This window comes from Nicotiana sylvestris, chromosome 2 (assembly GCF_000393655.2).
Source record: "Nicotiana sylvestris chromosome 2, ASM39365v2, whole genome shotgun sequence".
NCBI classification, from domain to species: Eukaryota; Viridiplantae; Streptophyta; class Magnoliopsida; order Solanales; family Solanaceae; genus Nicotiana; species Nicotiana sylvestris.
Window position 1 is genome coordinate 16,441,318 of NC_091058.1, and position 14,340 is coordinate 16,455,657.

General features: G+C 35.2%; 2 protein-coding genes across 3 annotated transcripts; one reads left to right on the top strand and one right to left on the bottom strand.

Annotated features, from left to right (window-relative positions):
• The first annotated feature begins 5,247 nt into the window (after positions 1 to 5,247).
• On the top strand, positions 5,248 to 10,038 carry LOC104236820 (uncharacterized). Of its 2 annotated transcripts, XM_009790834.2 has the most exons (12): positions 5,248 to 5,421; positions 5,533 to 5,617; positions 6,132 to 6,204; positions 6,576 to 6,659; positions 6,746 to 6,862; positions 7,180 to 7,602; positions 7,739 to 8,133; positions 8,221 to 8,320; positions 8,410 to 8,469; positions 8,545 to 8,631; positions 8,909 to 9,037; positions 9,453 to 10,038. In XM_009790834.2, exons 2-12 carry the CDS (start codon positions 5,535 to 5,537, stop codon positions 9,753 to 9,755), a joined length of 1,854 nt encoding a protein of 617 aa, XP_009789136.1. In that variant the 5' UTR covers positions 5,248 to 5,421; positions 5,533 to 5,534; the 3' UTR covers positions 9,756 to 10,038. The 2 variants fall into 2 exon arrangements, with proteins under 2 accessions (XP_009789136.1, XP_009789137.1); XM_009790835.1 differs by lacking the exons at positions 5,248 to 5,421; positions 6,132 to 6,204 and having other exon boundaries at positions 5,532 to 5,617.
• Positions 10,039 to 10,201: 163 nt separating this feature from the next.
• On the bottom strand, positions 10,202 to 10,714 carry LOC104236819 (STS14 protein-like). The gene has a single exon (XM_070163615.1). It carries the CDS (start codon positions 10,712 to 10,714, stop codon positions 10,202 to 10,204), a length of 513 nt encoding a protein of 170 aa, XP_070019716.1.
• Between the last annotated feature and the right edge of the window lie 3,626 nt (positions 10,715 to 14,340).

Sequence of the window (14,340 nt, forward strand, 5' to 3'; positions counted from 1 at the left end):
GTAGCATCCACAATGTACCCATATGGGGCTTGAGAGTCGTGTTTAGGGGGAGAACTTTACGAGACAAGTGTTAGTGTATCACTTGTGTTTGCCTCTTCGTGAAATTGTTCTCTCGATATTTTGTACTCTCTTTTATTATAGTGGATTGTTCATCTCCGCGGTGGACGTAAGTCAGTTGATCGAACCACGTTAAATGTTTGTGTCTCTTTTGGTATATTTCTCTTTTGTTGTATGATTTATCGTCGTTCAAGGTTTACTTTGCTAGCTTCCGCATGACACTTGGTTTTTTCGGTTCTAACAACAATCTCAAGTTATGATTAGTTATATCGTGATTATATCCCAACTAAGGGGTCGTTTGGTATGATGTATAAGAATGTATAAGGGTGGTATAAAACTTTAATACCACCTTAATACTCTGTTTGGTTATCAAACCAGGTATAAGTTATCCCGGTGTTAATTTTAATATTGGGATAACTTATACCTTATAGAAGGTGGGGTAATTAGCACCGGTATAACTTATACCTTCTTCTTAGAAATTATGCAGTTGTCATTCTTAATATAACATACCAAACAATGAATAAATAACAATCTCAGCATAACTAATCCTAGCATAACTTATCCTAATATAACTTATACCGGCATAACTTATATCGGTATAAATCGTATTCCAACCAAATAATCCCTAAATGTGGGATAAACTCATCTCAAATTTAATATCAAGAATAATTATCCCTTATCTCCCGTACCAAGCGAACCCTTATAGTATCATTTACATATTGTGGGGACAGCCATGGGAGAAAGAGATGCCTTTATGCATCCTTATATCATCGGCATTGACTCCCTTGTCCAAATCCCTTTGGAAAGTTCCCTTTTTAATGTCTTTTTATGGGGATTCTAACACCTTTCTGCCCCTCGTCTCAGCCCCACCATCCCACAAAAAAGCCTTATTTTTTTCTCTCCATGTCGGATCCTTTTAGTGTCAAGTTTATTAACAATGTCTTTGTTTGCTGACTCTATGCCAGAAGCTCAGGCCTCAGCTCGTGAGATATTCACATCATGACTCATAAGTAACAACTGAATCAAGCAAAAAGAAGTGAAAACAAGAATCTGATTTCTGATAGATTCATTTCAGTTTTGAATACAAATGAGTACAATATGGGCACATCAAAAGAACCGTGAACTGTTTCCTATATTTTCAAAAATCGATTGTACTCTTCTCAGTAATCATAAATGACTTTTGTCACATATTATTGCTATACGGACAGTCTTTCTGCATTGATTCTTAGAAAGAGCTAGCTACTGATATGTGGATAAACTTGAAACAGTGTTTCTCACTGTAATATTTTCAACTTACTTAATTAGTTAGTAGTTTGTAAATTAATTTTCAACTTCTTAATTTAAACTTCTGGGCGTGTACATAATAAGTACAAGCAATTGGTTAACATTGATGGCGACAAGAAAATTAAGCTTATGTTATACGATCTTCATTTGGAATGTGAAGTCAGTAACTACGTTCAATCAATCAAGCTAGTACTTTCTTTTAGAGTTTACTTCTAATTTGTTTTATTCCACCATTTAGATTGAATTTCGTGAAGGTTAAAAAAAACTATTGATTCTCTGCTTGATTTTTCGAAACTACTATTAATTTCAGTAAATGTCTATTTACTGCTGTAACTATAGCAGTGAAACACTCCAGTTTTTTGTTAGTTTAATCTTTGTTTGACCATTTCAACTAGAATTGTGCTGATGAGAGTTTCTTGAGAGAGGTATAAAGGTTTTTTTTGTTTGGTTTCTACTCGGTGTCCGATATTCACATTGAGACCTGGCTAAACATTTCAACTAGAATTGTGCTTATGAGAGTTTCTTGAGAGAGGTATAAAGGTTTTTTTTTGTTTGGTTTCCTATTCGGTGTCCTATATCCACATTGAGACCCGACTAAATCCGACGTCACACCGGGAAGTCCCACATTGGAGGATAAAACGTTCCCTAACAAAAGCGATTTCATATTCAGAGACTCGAATTCGAGACCTATGGTTAAGGATGAAGAAGTACTTACCACTCCATCGCAATCTTTGCTGGTGAGGTACAAAGGTTTCAAAAATCAGATTTTCAATGAAATTAAATTAAGGGGATACAGGGGATCTAACTAATTTTTAATGCCTAAGATACCAACTACATTTTCAAGAAAATCTCAGTCTTGAATCTCTGTGCACCTACTAAGCAAATTACTAGCAAAATATACTAGGCATGTCTGTGTTTTTTTGTAATCCACAATTTACAGAATATCAATAAAACAGCTCAACTATTTATGGAACCACAAGGCCTGTCTGTCAGATTCATTTGAAAATAGATGCTTCACTTGCTCCACTAAATCATACATATTTCTTTATGTTATAATACACTTTTTAACTATCTTCTGCCTACCACATTGGGGGATGCCCAGTCCGAATCAGTTCATATAAAAATGGACAATAAGATAAAATAGAAGTTTCAGTTTTTCTTTCCTTTTCTCTTTTTTCGGTTTTGTTTTTAACTCATTATTACTAGGACCACAGATTTCCAATTTCTATTGTTGCTCTTAAACAGTTAACTACATGATAATAGTGGACTTCATTAAATTTATTATCTCAGTACAAGGATCAGAACTTTGATCTACCCAGGCAAATACAACTCCATTTCATTTTAGTTTTAAAGCTGAATTAATTTGTTACGTATTTATCAAGATCACTAAAAATCAAGAAAGTTGAAAGGAAAATGTAAGTGGCATTATTCGACAGTAAGAAATCACTATCTTCTCTGCTACTGTATCATTTCATTGCTTCCGTTGTAAACTTTTTGGTTTCTTTCTGCAAAAAGTAAAAAATCATACAATTTATTTCTGGAAAGCTGTTCCTTTCTTGCTCTTCACAAGTAGCTATACAAGAAAGAAGCTTTTTTTTGTTCTCACGTGTTGTTCACTCGCATCGGAGCCCGGCTATATTCTAATTCGGACCACGTAGCCAGATTTACAAGTGGTCATTAAAAAATAGCCACAATTTTAAAAGTAATCGAAATTTAGTCACTTTTCATGTAATGATAAATTTGAATAAAAATAATGTTCAAAATCCGAAAAATACTCCAGCATGATATACTGGAGTTCCAGCATAAGTATACTGAAACTCCAATATATTATAATGGAGTTCCAACATAAGTATACTGAAACTCCACTATATTATAATGGAGTTCCAACATAAGTATACTGGAACTCCAGCATAATATACTGGAGTTCCAGTATAATATACCGGTCCAGTATAATATGCTGGAAGTTCATACACATGTGCTCCATTCTCCAATATATTATGCTGGACTTTCCGCGTGTTGGAGTTCCAACATAATATGCTGGAAGTTCATACACAAGTGTACCGATCTCCAGTATATTATGCTGGACCGGTTCTTATTGCAGCAAAATAATGCTGTTTTTCAATGACTTTGCAAACGCTAACTATTTTTGAATGACCAGTCTGAAAACTGGCTAGCCCGTTCAATTTAACCCTGTTCGAAAGAAAACACTCCCTACCAAGAATTTTTTCATACTCATAACTCAAACACAAAATCTCTAATTAAGGAAAAAGCAAGCTCGATCCGCTGCACCACCTCCTCCTTTGATTTGATGCTAATAAGAAAGAAGCTTTTCTAATGAGTAGTTGAACATCACGACAAAAACCAAAGGCCTGGCTGATGACTACATTTAGCGAATAGTATAGCTCTTTTTCTTTTGTCTCCTTCTTGGAAAAGGTCAAGTGTTAAGGTCCCTCCTTGAGCATATTTTATTTTCAGGATTCTATTGACAAACGTTAGTCTCTTTGGTACTCAAGGACAATTAGGTATCTTCTTTGCCTTCTCCTATTAGCCTTTAATTAAAATAAAAAAGAAGAAAATTTAGACAAAAGGAACCCCACAAAATTTCATTTCCTTTCAAGCATCCAATGTTCCCTTTAACCCCTCACTTTTCATCTCTTTTGAGGTATGGCACTACTTTTTTTTTTCTTTTAACCTTATATATGTTAAAAACCTTAATTTCACATATAGACATGGTACCTTTCGATTACTGGCCCTTTTTTGTTATACTTGGTTAGCCACATTTAAGGACCCCCTCATGTAAAGGCAACAAAAGTTAAATGAATTTGGTACTTCAAGAAAAGTGCTGCTTCAAAATGGAAAAAGATTTATGATTTCCACAATAGCTTTAAAAAAAGTAACAGTAAATTTCAAACACAAAATTTCTTTAAGAAAGCATAATTCCCCCCAAAAAAGAAAACTAAACTTTTTTTTGGTCTCTCTCTCCTCATGAAATTAGTCACATAAACCATGATTGAGCAACTGAAAGCTTCGTATTTATTTTAGCTAGTAAAGATTTTATGCCCTATATGTGAGGATTTGGTCGTTCTTGGGTATGAATCATATAATAATAATGATAATATCATAAGTACATGCATATACATGTGTGCATAGTTTTATAGTATATGACTGGTTGAATTCACACGAAATACCTTATTAAGTGTGCCATAGGTCCTACAATTTTATACTAGTATACAACTTTTTTGTTGACCTCAAAAACAACCTTTGAAAGGCTCAATTTTCCATTAAAAAGTTTGTGTAGAAATACGTTATAACCTATGACCTATGGTCTATGGATTTGTAAATTAGCCAAACAAATAGAAAAATATACTGATTAAATTTGGGGACTAAGAGGTATACATAAGAGTGGGCACAAAGGTGTGGGACAAAGGGGTGAAAGGGCCGGTCAACAACTCCCACTAGCTTACCAACAACAAGTGAAACGAATGTGGAAAAATGGGTTGTCAATACTTGTAATATTAATTAATACATTTGAATTTGTTAGTAATCTGTTTTTAGTTTTAATTAAGCCCTTTAAGCCACCATTTTTATTCCTCCCTCCAATCCCTGACCTTTTGTGCACTCCTCTAATTTATGGTCAAGTAAATATACCTACTTTTAGATACCTTTGACATTTTAGAGCTTTAGTAGGAAGACTCTTGTCACTCTTTTACTCTTTTACTCTTTTTCAGTAGAAAAAAGCTCCATTCACCTTCCCCTTCATTGCACAAAAGCTATATTGGGAATGTGGGAATAACAGATTTTTTGGAGCAAAAGAGAGCATCTGTTATCTGTTACTTTCAACTCCTGGTCAAAAGGGCTGCCTTTTTTGGCCTTTATTCTGATTTCACACTGTTGAGCTTGAGCCCCAGTTAGTTCTTGAGTATGGTGGCTTGAGTTTTCTGCAAATGCAAGGAGAAAAATTGAGTTTTTGATTCGAAGCTGAGATTTTTAAGGCCTATTTGGGGTCTTTATGCCTGTGGGTCTATTTCCATCTTCCAAAAATCTGATTTTTGATAGTTAGCTGTATTGAAGTATGCAATGGTAAGTGTTCTGTGATCCATTTTGTTGCTGTTCCATTTACGCATGGGCCGAGAAAATTAGTTTCTTGATGGCTAATGGGGAAGCTTTTCGTTGTCATTGAGTGGGCTGCAGATATGGATTTTGAAGGGTTTAGTACCTGTACCAGTAAATTGCCTGGAAATAGAGTGACATCTTCTATACACACGCGTTCGAAGAGGTAGCCTTTGGATTTCTTCTTGTTTTATAATTTCTCATTTTCTCTTTCTTACTTCACTGCATTAGAGGTCTGCTTAACTGGAAAATTTGCTTATTGGGTATGTTCCCCAAGGTAGATAATACTTAGTGTTTTGTACAAAGAAACCTCTCCAGATCACATCTGTGCAATTATGTGTTTGCTTGATGAACTGACCCTTGTTGCAATTTTCTTGGTACCATTGTGAGCTTAGCATTACTGCAAAATTAGGAAGCTTTTGTAGGAAGATTGGGAAAGGGGAAAGGGCTTTTGTATGATATGGACTATTAAATCTAGCATCCAAGTTTCTGAACTTCCATACCATTTTCTTCTGTTCTTAAATCCTACTTCTTTAGTTCTGCATAAAGCATGTTTGTTTATTTTAGAAGTCTTTGGTGTAGTCCGGATATGCCCCGTGGCTAAATCTTTCCTTTATGTGGTTTCTTGAGTGTCGTCTACAGCTTTATTCAATCTTGTTATGTGGTTTCTGTAATGACAGCTTCCCGGATAAACGAGGACCCAAGGAGGACATTGTGGATCCTTCTGTAGAGGCCTCTAATCGATTGAAGTTGGTAAGGAAACTTCCATCTTGTCTTCTGATATTTAAAGGCTCTCAAGCTATACTGTGAGTGAAATTTTGCAATGTCAAAATGTTGGAAAAGGAAGGTAAAAGTTAAAAAAAAAAAAAAAACAGAATGGAACTCCCACATCATGCTGTCATGATCTTCTACCTAGCTTCCTGTATTCCTTGTCCTTCTCTGCTTTAAAATCCATTTCTCACTTTCTGTGTACTTGACCAAGGAAATGCTGAGACTGGATTCTTGTTTTCTAATATCTCTATGATTCGATTTATTAATTCTCTCTTCTTCAAACAGAAAGAAATAAGTACAACTCGTCGAGGTACCCAGCTTTTTCAACTGACATTCATTTTATATTTCACTAGGATATGAGGCACGCGAATGACAGTAATGTGAGCGAGAAGAAACAATCATCCACGGCTGAAGTTCAGAGTTCTCTGAGGCAAGAGGTAGCCTAACATAGATGATATATCTTTTCAGACAGTTGAATTGAATAGATTGTTAATGTAATGGTCAAAACCATATCTCACTGCAGATAATGCAGCTGGAGAGAAGATTACATGACCAAGTTGCAGTTCGATGTGCTCTTGAGAAAGCATTAGGGTATAAAACTTCTTCTCAAGATGTCAATGAAGTGACCTCAATGCCTAAGGTACCTCCTCCTGCTCCTTGTAGTCGTAAAATGAACTATATAATATGCTATATATTTGAGGTACTTCCAATTTGAAGAGCTGGATTTCAGATATGTGAGATGCACATATTATTAGCTTTAGATATACTGTCAGAGTATGTGTAAATTTGGGGATTTCCACATTTACAACTCTCTGTGAAGCTGGTTTCATAGTTTAAGGCTCAAATAGTCTATTGTTGTTGGCTCATGGTTGTTGTTAGATACTTTTCTTATATATTAGATGATCTGTTACCCTTGTCTTTGTCATATGCTGATTGTACTTTCTCAATTGATTCCAGCCAGCAACAGAACTGATTAGAGATATTGCAGTACTAGAGTTGGAAGTTGGGCATCTGGAACAGTATCTTCTCTCACTATACAGGAAAGCATTTGATCAACAAATCTCGTCCTTGTCTCCTCCCACAAAAGATGTTAAACTAAAATCTCCTATAAGTACCTCAAGAAGGCGTCTTGAATTCTCCAATTCTGATGTGATGTTGAGAAGGCAAAACTCTTCATCTCGAGTTAATAGTCAAGCAGAATTAAATCCACGGAAAGAAACTAATAGCATGGCAGAAGACAAAATTAATGAGTCTGGAGTTAATAGAAGCCATTCTTCATTATCTCAGCGTTCAGCTCAGTCGAGCAGAGCTTCTCCACCTGAGGAGACACTGGGCAAAGCTTTGCGTGCTTGTCATTCTCAGCCTTTATCTATGATGGAGGTAATTTACCCGATGGAGATGAATTCTTGTTGCACTCTCTTTTGCATTAAAAGTCTTAGAAATGTGGAGTAGTTTTTTCTGTACAGAACCGATAAACTATAAAAAATTGAGCCGTCTGCGTATGCCTTCTTTGCAGTATGCGCAGAATGTTTCTTCAAATGTAATCAGTTTGGCGGAGCATCTTGGCACCCGTATCTCTGATCACGTTCCAGAGACACCAAATAAGCTGTCTGAGGATATGATAAAGTGCATGTGCACCATATATTGCAAGCTTGCTGATCCTCCACTAACAAATCCTGGTCTTTCATCGCCAACCTCATCTTTGTCTTCCATAAGTGCATTTTCTCCAAAAGACATATGGAGTCCAGGATTTAGGAATGATTCATCTTTTGATGTTCGGCTGGACAATCCTTTTCATGTGGAAGGGTTGAAGGAATTCAGTGGGCCTTACAGCACTATGGTTGAAGTACAGTGTGTATATAGAGATACTCAGAAATTGGGGGATATTGAACCGATGTTACAGAATTTCAGGTGAGTACAGTTTGATATTCAGGCACCTCATGGCACGACTTTAGCTTTTTCTTACTGGATAATGCTCATTGAAGTGTCATAATGCAGGTCACTTATTTCTCGCTTAGAACAAATAGATCCACGAAAGTTGACTCACGAAGAGAAGCTAGCATTCTGGATTAACGTACATAATGCATTGGTGATGCATGTAAGGTTCCTCGTTGATTGTAGTTTTAGAAATCAATGAAGTCAATAACTACTTTTTAGCTGATGGTGGAGTTTTACTGTTCTGTGTAGGCATTTTTAGCTTACGGTATTCCCCAAAACAATGTGAAGAGAATATATCTACTCTTAAAGGTTAGCCAACAAACTTTTTTATTTGGCTAAGAGTTGCTTGGTGGAAATGTTGTCTTACCTTATTGCTTAATCCAGGCTGCCTATAATGTTGGAGGTCATGTAGTAAGTGCAGATGTGATACAGAACTCTATCCTGGGATGTCGAATGTCCAGACCAGGACAGGTATACCTCATGAGCTATTTTCTTGTTAGATGTCCGTTTCAGGTTAACTTACACGTGCAACAGTTGTTTTCTAAGCTAACACCTCAATACATATACTCTCTTTGAAGTATATCCCAAGAGCTTTAGCATCTTTATTTACCTCTTGTAGTCAAAATGTCTGAACTCTTTCCAGAATAATACTCAAGCCTAGTGTTTTTTGTTCTTAAAACATCGCTAATTCTACTGCTTTTGGAGAATTTGATACTTGAAATGCTGATAAAGTTCAATCTGGATGCAGTGGCTTCGCTTGTTACTTTCTTCTAAAGGAAAATTCAAGACGGGGGATGAAAGACAAACATACGCTATTGAACATCCAGAACCCCTACTGCATTTTTCACTCTGCTCTGGCAACCACTCAGATCCCGCGGTATTGGGCTATAATATGTTCTTGTTGTTATCTTCTCCATGAGCAATTTCATTAAACTACTGCTTTTGTTCATCGCAAAGCTAGAAATAGGCATCAAGTTCCATCTTAAAACTAATTTAAGATCTGTGGACATCTATTCACCGGTCATGAAAATAGTTGATCTCTACTATGCAAATTCAGTTGCACGTTTGAAAAAAGTTGAATTAGTGGAGACGTGGAAGCCAGCCTCCTTGGCATCTATAAATTGGATCTGGACTAAGAAGTCTCTGGAGACTAGTTTCATTCTTTTCTTCTGCACTTAATGATAGAAAGGAAGAAAAAGATGACAATATTTTGTAATCATTTGAGAACAAAATTTGATGACTAACGATTACGTTTGTTTGTCTAACGGGGGAGTCAAATGTTTTGTTCCCAGGTTCGAGTCTATACACCCAAGAGAGTATTTCAGGAGCTGGAAGTCGCAAAAGAAGAATATATCAGGGCTACCTTCGGTGTGAGGAAGGATCAGAAAATAGTTTTGCCAAAAGTAGTGGAGTCCTTTGCTAAGGATTCTGGCCTATGCCCTGCCGGTTTGATGGAGATGGTCCAGCAGTCTTTACCGGATTCTCTTAGAAAGAGCATTAAGAAGATTCCACAGGGGAAGGGCCGCAAGAACATTGAATGGGCTCCACATAATTTTGCTTTCCGGTATCTAATAATGAAGGACCTGGTGAAATGACTACTTTGATGGTATGTTTAAGCTTAATTGAGGATCCAGTTGTTTATTTCTTTTCTTTTTGAAAGGGGTCTCAATTTTTTTTTTCTTTCATCCCTTCTGTATAAATGAATGGTAATTTGTGTTAGAATGGAGGATGATCAAAGTTCCTATAATTTTGTGTCTTTGTGGAAGTGCCCTCCATTCTTTTGCTACTGCTACTAGAGCAAAGCTTACTTTGTGTGTAAGAACCAGCAATTTTGAGTTTCAGTCTCGTACATAAATCTAATTCATATTCATTGCTCAACTATCGCTGGAGTTTTAAAGTATTTATGTTTGTTTGGCGCAAAAAAGACAAAGAAAGCATATGTTAATAAAAAGCAATAGTTTTGGATTCTGCTTAAAATTGTAGATCAGAAAAGTGGAGACTAGATTAGTAAGGTTTCTCTCCAATTACATTTCCGGGTAGATTATAGAAACGTATGGTTAGAATAGTGGTTGTTGGAGCAAGTAGCTTGAGCACAACCAAGTTCCAGCGAGTTTTTCCAGACCACTTGGGTGTAAGAGAAGCATTCGTGGCCCTGTATGCAGGAGTTGTTAGCATAATTGTAAAACTTCTTTTCTGCAACCCAGATATCCACAGCTACTTGTGGTGGTATTGCAACCAATCCTCTAAACAGGAGTTGAAGTTGGCCATAGTTGATGCTGCTTAAGTTTGCAAAGCTACAGTTACGTTTGTCCCTCTGATAGCGCGTAATAATGCTGGTGGCATTAGCCAGCATTGTGCTCCATTTCAGAGGGCCAACACCCACCTCAGCTCTTGCCTTGTTGTGAGCATCTAAGAACTCTTGGGCGGCACTGGATGGGGCAGCTGGAGTTGTGCCACCTGCAATTGGTGGTGCAACGCTCTGCCCTGACCCGTGATGTTCAGAGACAGCAATGAGTGATTGGAAGAGTAATGCGAGTAAGAAGAGCTTGGTCATTGTGTTTCTACTTTGAACTCGGGATAGTCAGTGAGCTGCTTTATATAAGTACAATGTCACTAGTTAGTTACACATATTTACATCACCATTTACTACAGAATACTTTAATTTTACTTCTCTACGGGCAATCATACCAATTGAATATATAACTTACTAAGGATTGTCCAAGAGTATATAAGGAGATAAATAGCGCATTCCTTAGCCAATGCGGGACACTCTGACACCGTCCCCATGCTCACGCTTAGAAACTGGAGCATAGAGTTGATTCGACACTCTAACACAGTGGAGGTGCCACATGCACCCAAGGGGTGTCAACCAACACCCCTTCGTCAGAAAATTACACTGTTTAGCTCAGTAATTTTTTTTAAAATATGTATATATACTATATAATGACACCCCTTGACTTCTTGGTGAGTTCGTTTCTTTATATTTTGACTTCTCTTAATAAAAATCCTAGCTCCGTCACTGCTCTAACACCACACACGCTTGGCCTGACATCTAGAACAAGCGTAACTATACCTTAAAAACTAGCTTATGAGGTGAGTATTGTCCAAGACGAGACCCTCAACCAATACGGGACCATCTACCAGCTCAATAACTAAAGTAACTCTTTCTCGTCTGCATAATACTAATCAACTCATTGCAGCGGGTTGGAATGTATTTTTGTCCGTAACTACCTGCTGTTAATGCCAACTTGTTACGCGCTGTGAATAGAAATGAAGAAACACAAAGAGAAATGACATGCTTCTGTTAACGGAGGGGTGAAATCAGCTCAGCCATGTGACATGCTTCTCTTATTAACCATCAGTTCAGCACACCAAACTATACAACATATCTGAATACCTGCAATCATTTGATGGCGAAAAGAAGTTGTCCCCTATTTATTCTCGTGCCCATGCTGCTTATTTACTAATAGGGTGTTCACGGAAACGAAAAATCGAACCAAACCAAAAACCGACTCAAACCTAAGAAAAAAATAGACATATTTTTGGTTTGATTTGATCTTAATTTTTAATTTTAAAAACCGACAATATTTGGTTTGGTTTAGGTTTTAAGAAAAACTAACCAAAAAAATCAAATCAATCAGATTATCCAAATACCTATTTAAAAATTATAGTTACACACATATGTGTACACTTTTATATTAAATTCATAAAATCTTACAGTACATATTAATCTTTTACACTATTGGTTTGTAATCGAGTTCTTTGCCTTTATAGTAATTTAGTTCTTTGCCTTTATTTTCTAGTTTGATTTGTAGTCTTTGTTTTGTTAAGTTTAATAATTTATTTCATGTTAAAAATAACTTGTCATTAATTGAGTGCTTAAATTATTCATCACTATTTTATTTAATTATCATCAAAATATATTGGTAAACGATAACTATTCATAGAGAGTAATTAGCTTGGAAGTGTTATGCTAGAATATAGTCCGTAGGACATGTGCATGACGTACGGTGTATTTCACATATTTATAGAAAGCCCAACAAAAAAAATCGAAAAGCTGACAAAATCGACAACAATTTAATCGATAAAAAATTAATTCAATTGCATTGGCTTGATTCCAGTAATAGAAAAATGGAAACTTAATTGGTTTGGTTTTTTAGGAGGAAAACCGACTCAAACCGAATCGTGAATACTACTTATTTACTGCTAGTCATCATTTAAAGAGAAACTCAAAGTCATAGAAACTTAGTGAAAATACAGAGGTTGGAGGAGATTTCTGAGACCCTTTGGATCTTAACGTGTTTGGATAAGAATATTGTTCTGTTTTTGTTTTGATTTAGTTTCAATTTTATTCTTTTATGAGTGTTTATGTTTGGTTTTGGAAGAGTTCTCTGGGTTTTTTTCAGAGATTTGTTTTTTCAAAATATAATTGTATTGTTTTTTCCAGCAAAACATGTTTGACCATTCGTGCTTTGACTCAGCAAAAAATTACAGAAATATCACTTTTTGGGGTGGTCTTTAATTTCTAATCCACACTTTCTCCATCGGTCAAAAGTTAAAAAGATTGCCCAGGAGACAAGTGAGGGGCAACACGTATTAAATTTGAAGTTTTGTCCATGGGCAAGCGAGGATATAAAATTCTAAACAGATTTTTTCATTCCTATACACTATTGGAAATATTATTACCCTAAATGTTCATGTTTAGTAAATTACCCTACCTACACAAGTTTTGTTTATAAAATATATACATTCCACCTTAAAAGGCTCCCAATCCATTATTAGTGCCTTCAATTAAGGGATTTAGTTACACCCTTTACTTTTTTTTTTCTCTTCTTCACTAGATCACCAATTCTGGAGCATAAAACTCTCAACGACGACGTGCATGATCATGAATATTATTATGAAAACCAATTCTGGTAAGATACTAAATTTATTTCTAAAAAGTCTGTCTTCAAACTCTTTATGCTTTCACCAGGATTTTGCTCCAAGCGGACAACCTAGATTAGTTCACTAAGATTAAAATTCACAAATTTTAATTTTAGTTTTATTTTGGTAAAGAATTCATGATTCTTGTAGGATTGAGGACACAAAGAAAACAATCCGTGCATTTGTGTCCCACCACTCTTCCTCCAGCTATGTACAATTATGACACGAATTGCCCCTTCAACTACCTTATATAATTTCAATATCACATTGTCTAAATTAAAAGAGACCGAAAAAATCTCAAAGCTTATGTCATAGGCTTGTAAAACTTATTTACAACTTTCATACATTATTTATACTCAGTTATATACAACTATAACATCATACAACTTAATCACATAGTAAAAACAAATTACAACTAATTATATATTGTACAACTTATCTACAACTTTCATACATTATTTCTACTCAGCTATATATAGCTACAATATAATACCACTTAAATATAATTTTTATACAAATTTTATACAATATATCTTTTGTATATTTTGTATCTAATTTATACATAGTAAAAATAAATTTCATACAACTAATTATATATTATACAATTTATCTACAACTTTCATACATTATTTCTACCCAGTTAAATACAACTACAATAACATACAACATAAATACAAACTTTATACAATGTCTTTTGTATATTTTGTATATGATTTATACATAGTAAAAACAAATTTCATGCAACTAATAATATATTATACAACTTATCTACAATTTTTGTACATTATTTCTACTCAGTTATATACAACTACAGTATCATATAACTTAAATATAATTTTTATACAATGTTGTTCAACTTTCATACAATAGTTAAATGAATAAAAGAAAAATAAATAAACAACAGAATACAATTTTTTTTTAACAATATTTCTACAATTTTTGCAATATAATGTATGTCGTGTCTTCTTCTTCTTCTTCTTCTTCTTCTTCTTCTTCTTCTTCTTCGAGTTTCAATCTGAAATTCAGCCAAAACCAAGTCTAATCTTTACCAAAACCCCTCAAAATTGAGATATAAACTCCAAACCAAATTCCCAATTATTTGCAACAACACCCAATTCAAACAAATAATGATTTTTGAAAACCCAAATACGAATTCAAAGCTTCAAAGTTTTTTAATGGCTGTCAATGGTAGAATTGTTGTTTTCTTTTCCTTTGCTTTATATTACTGAAATTTGGGATTGAGAGATAGAGAGA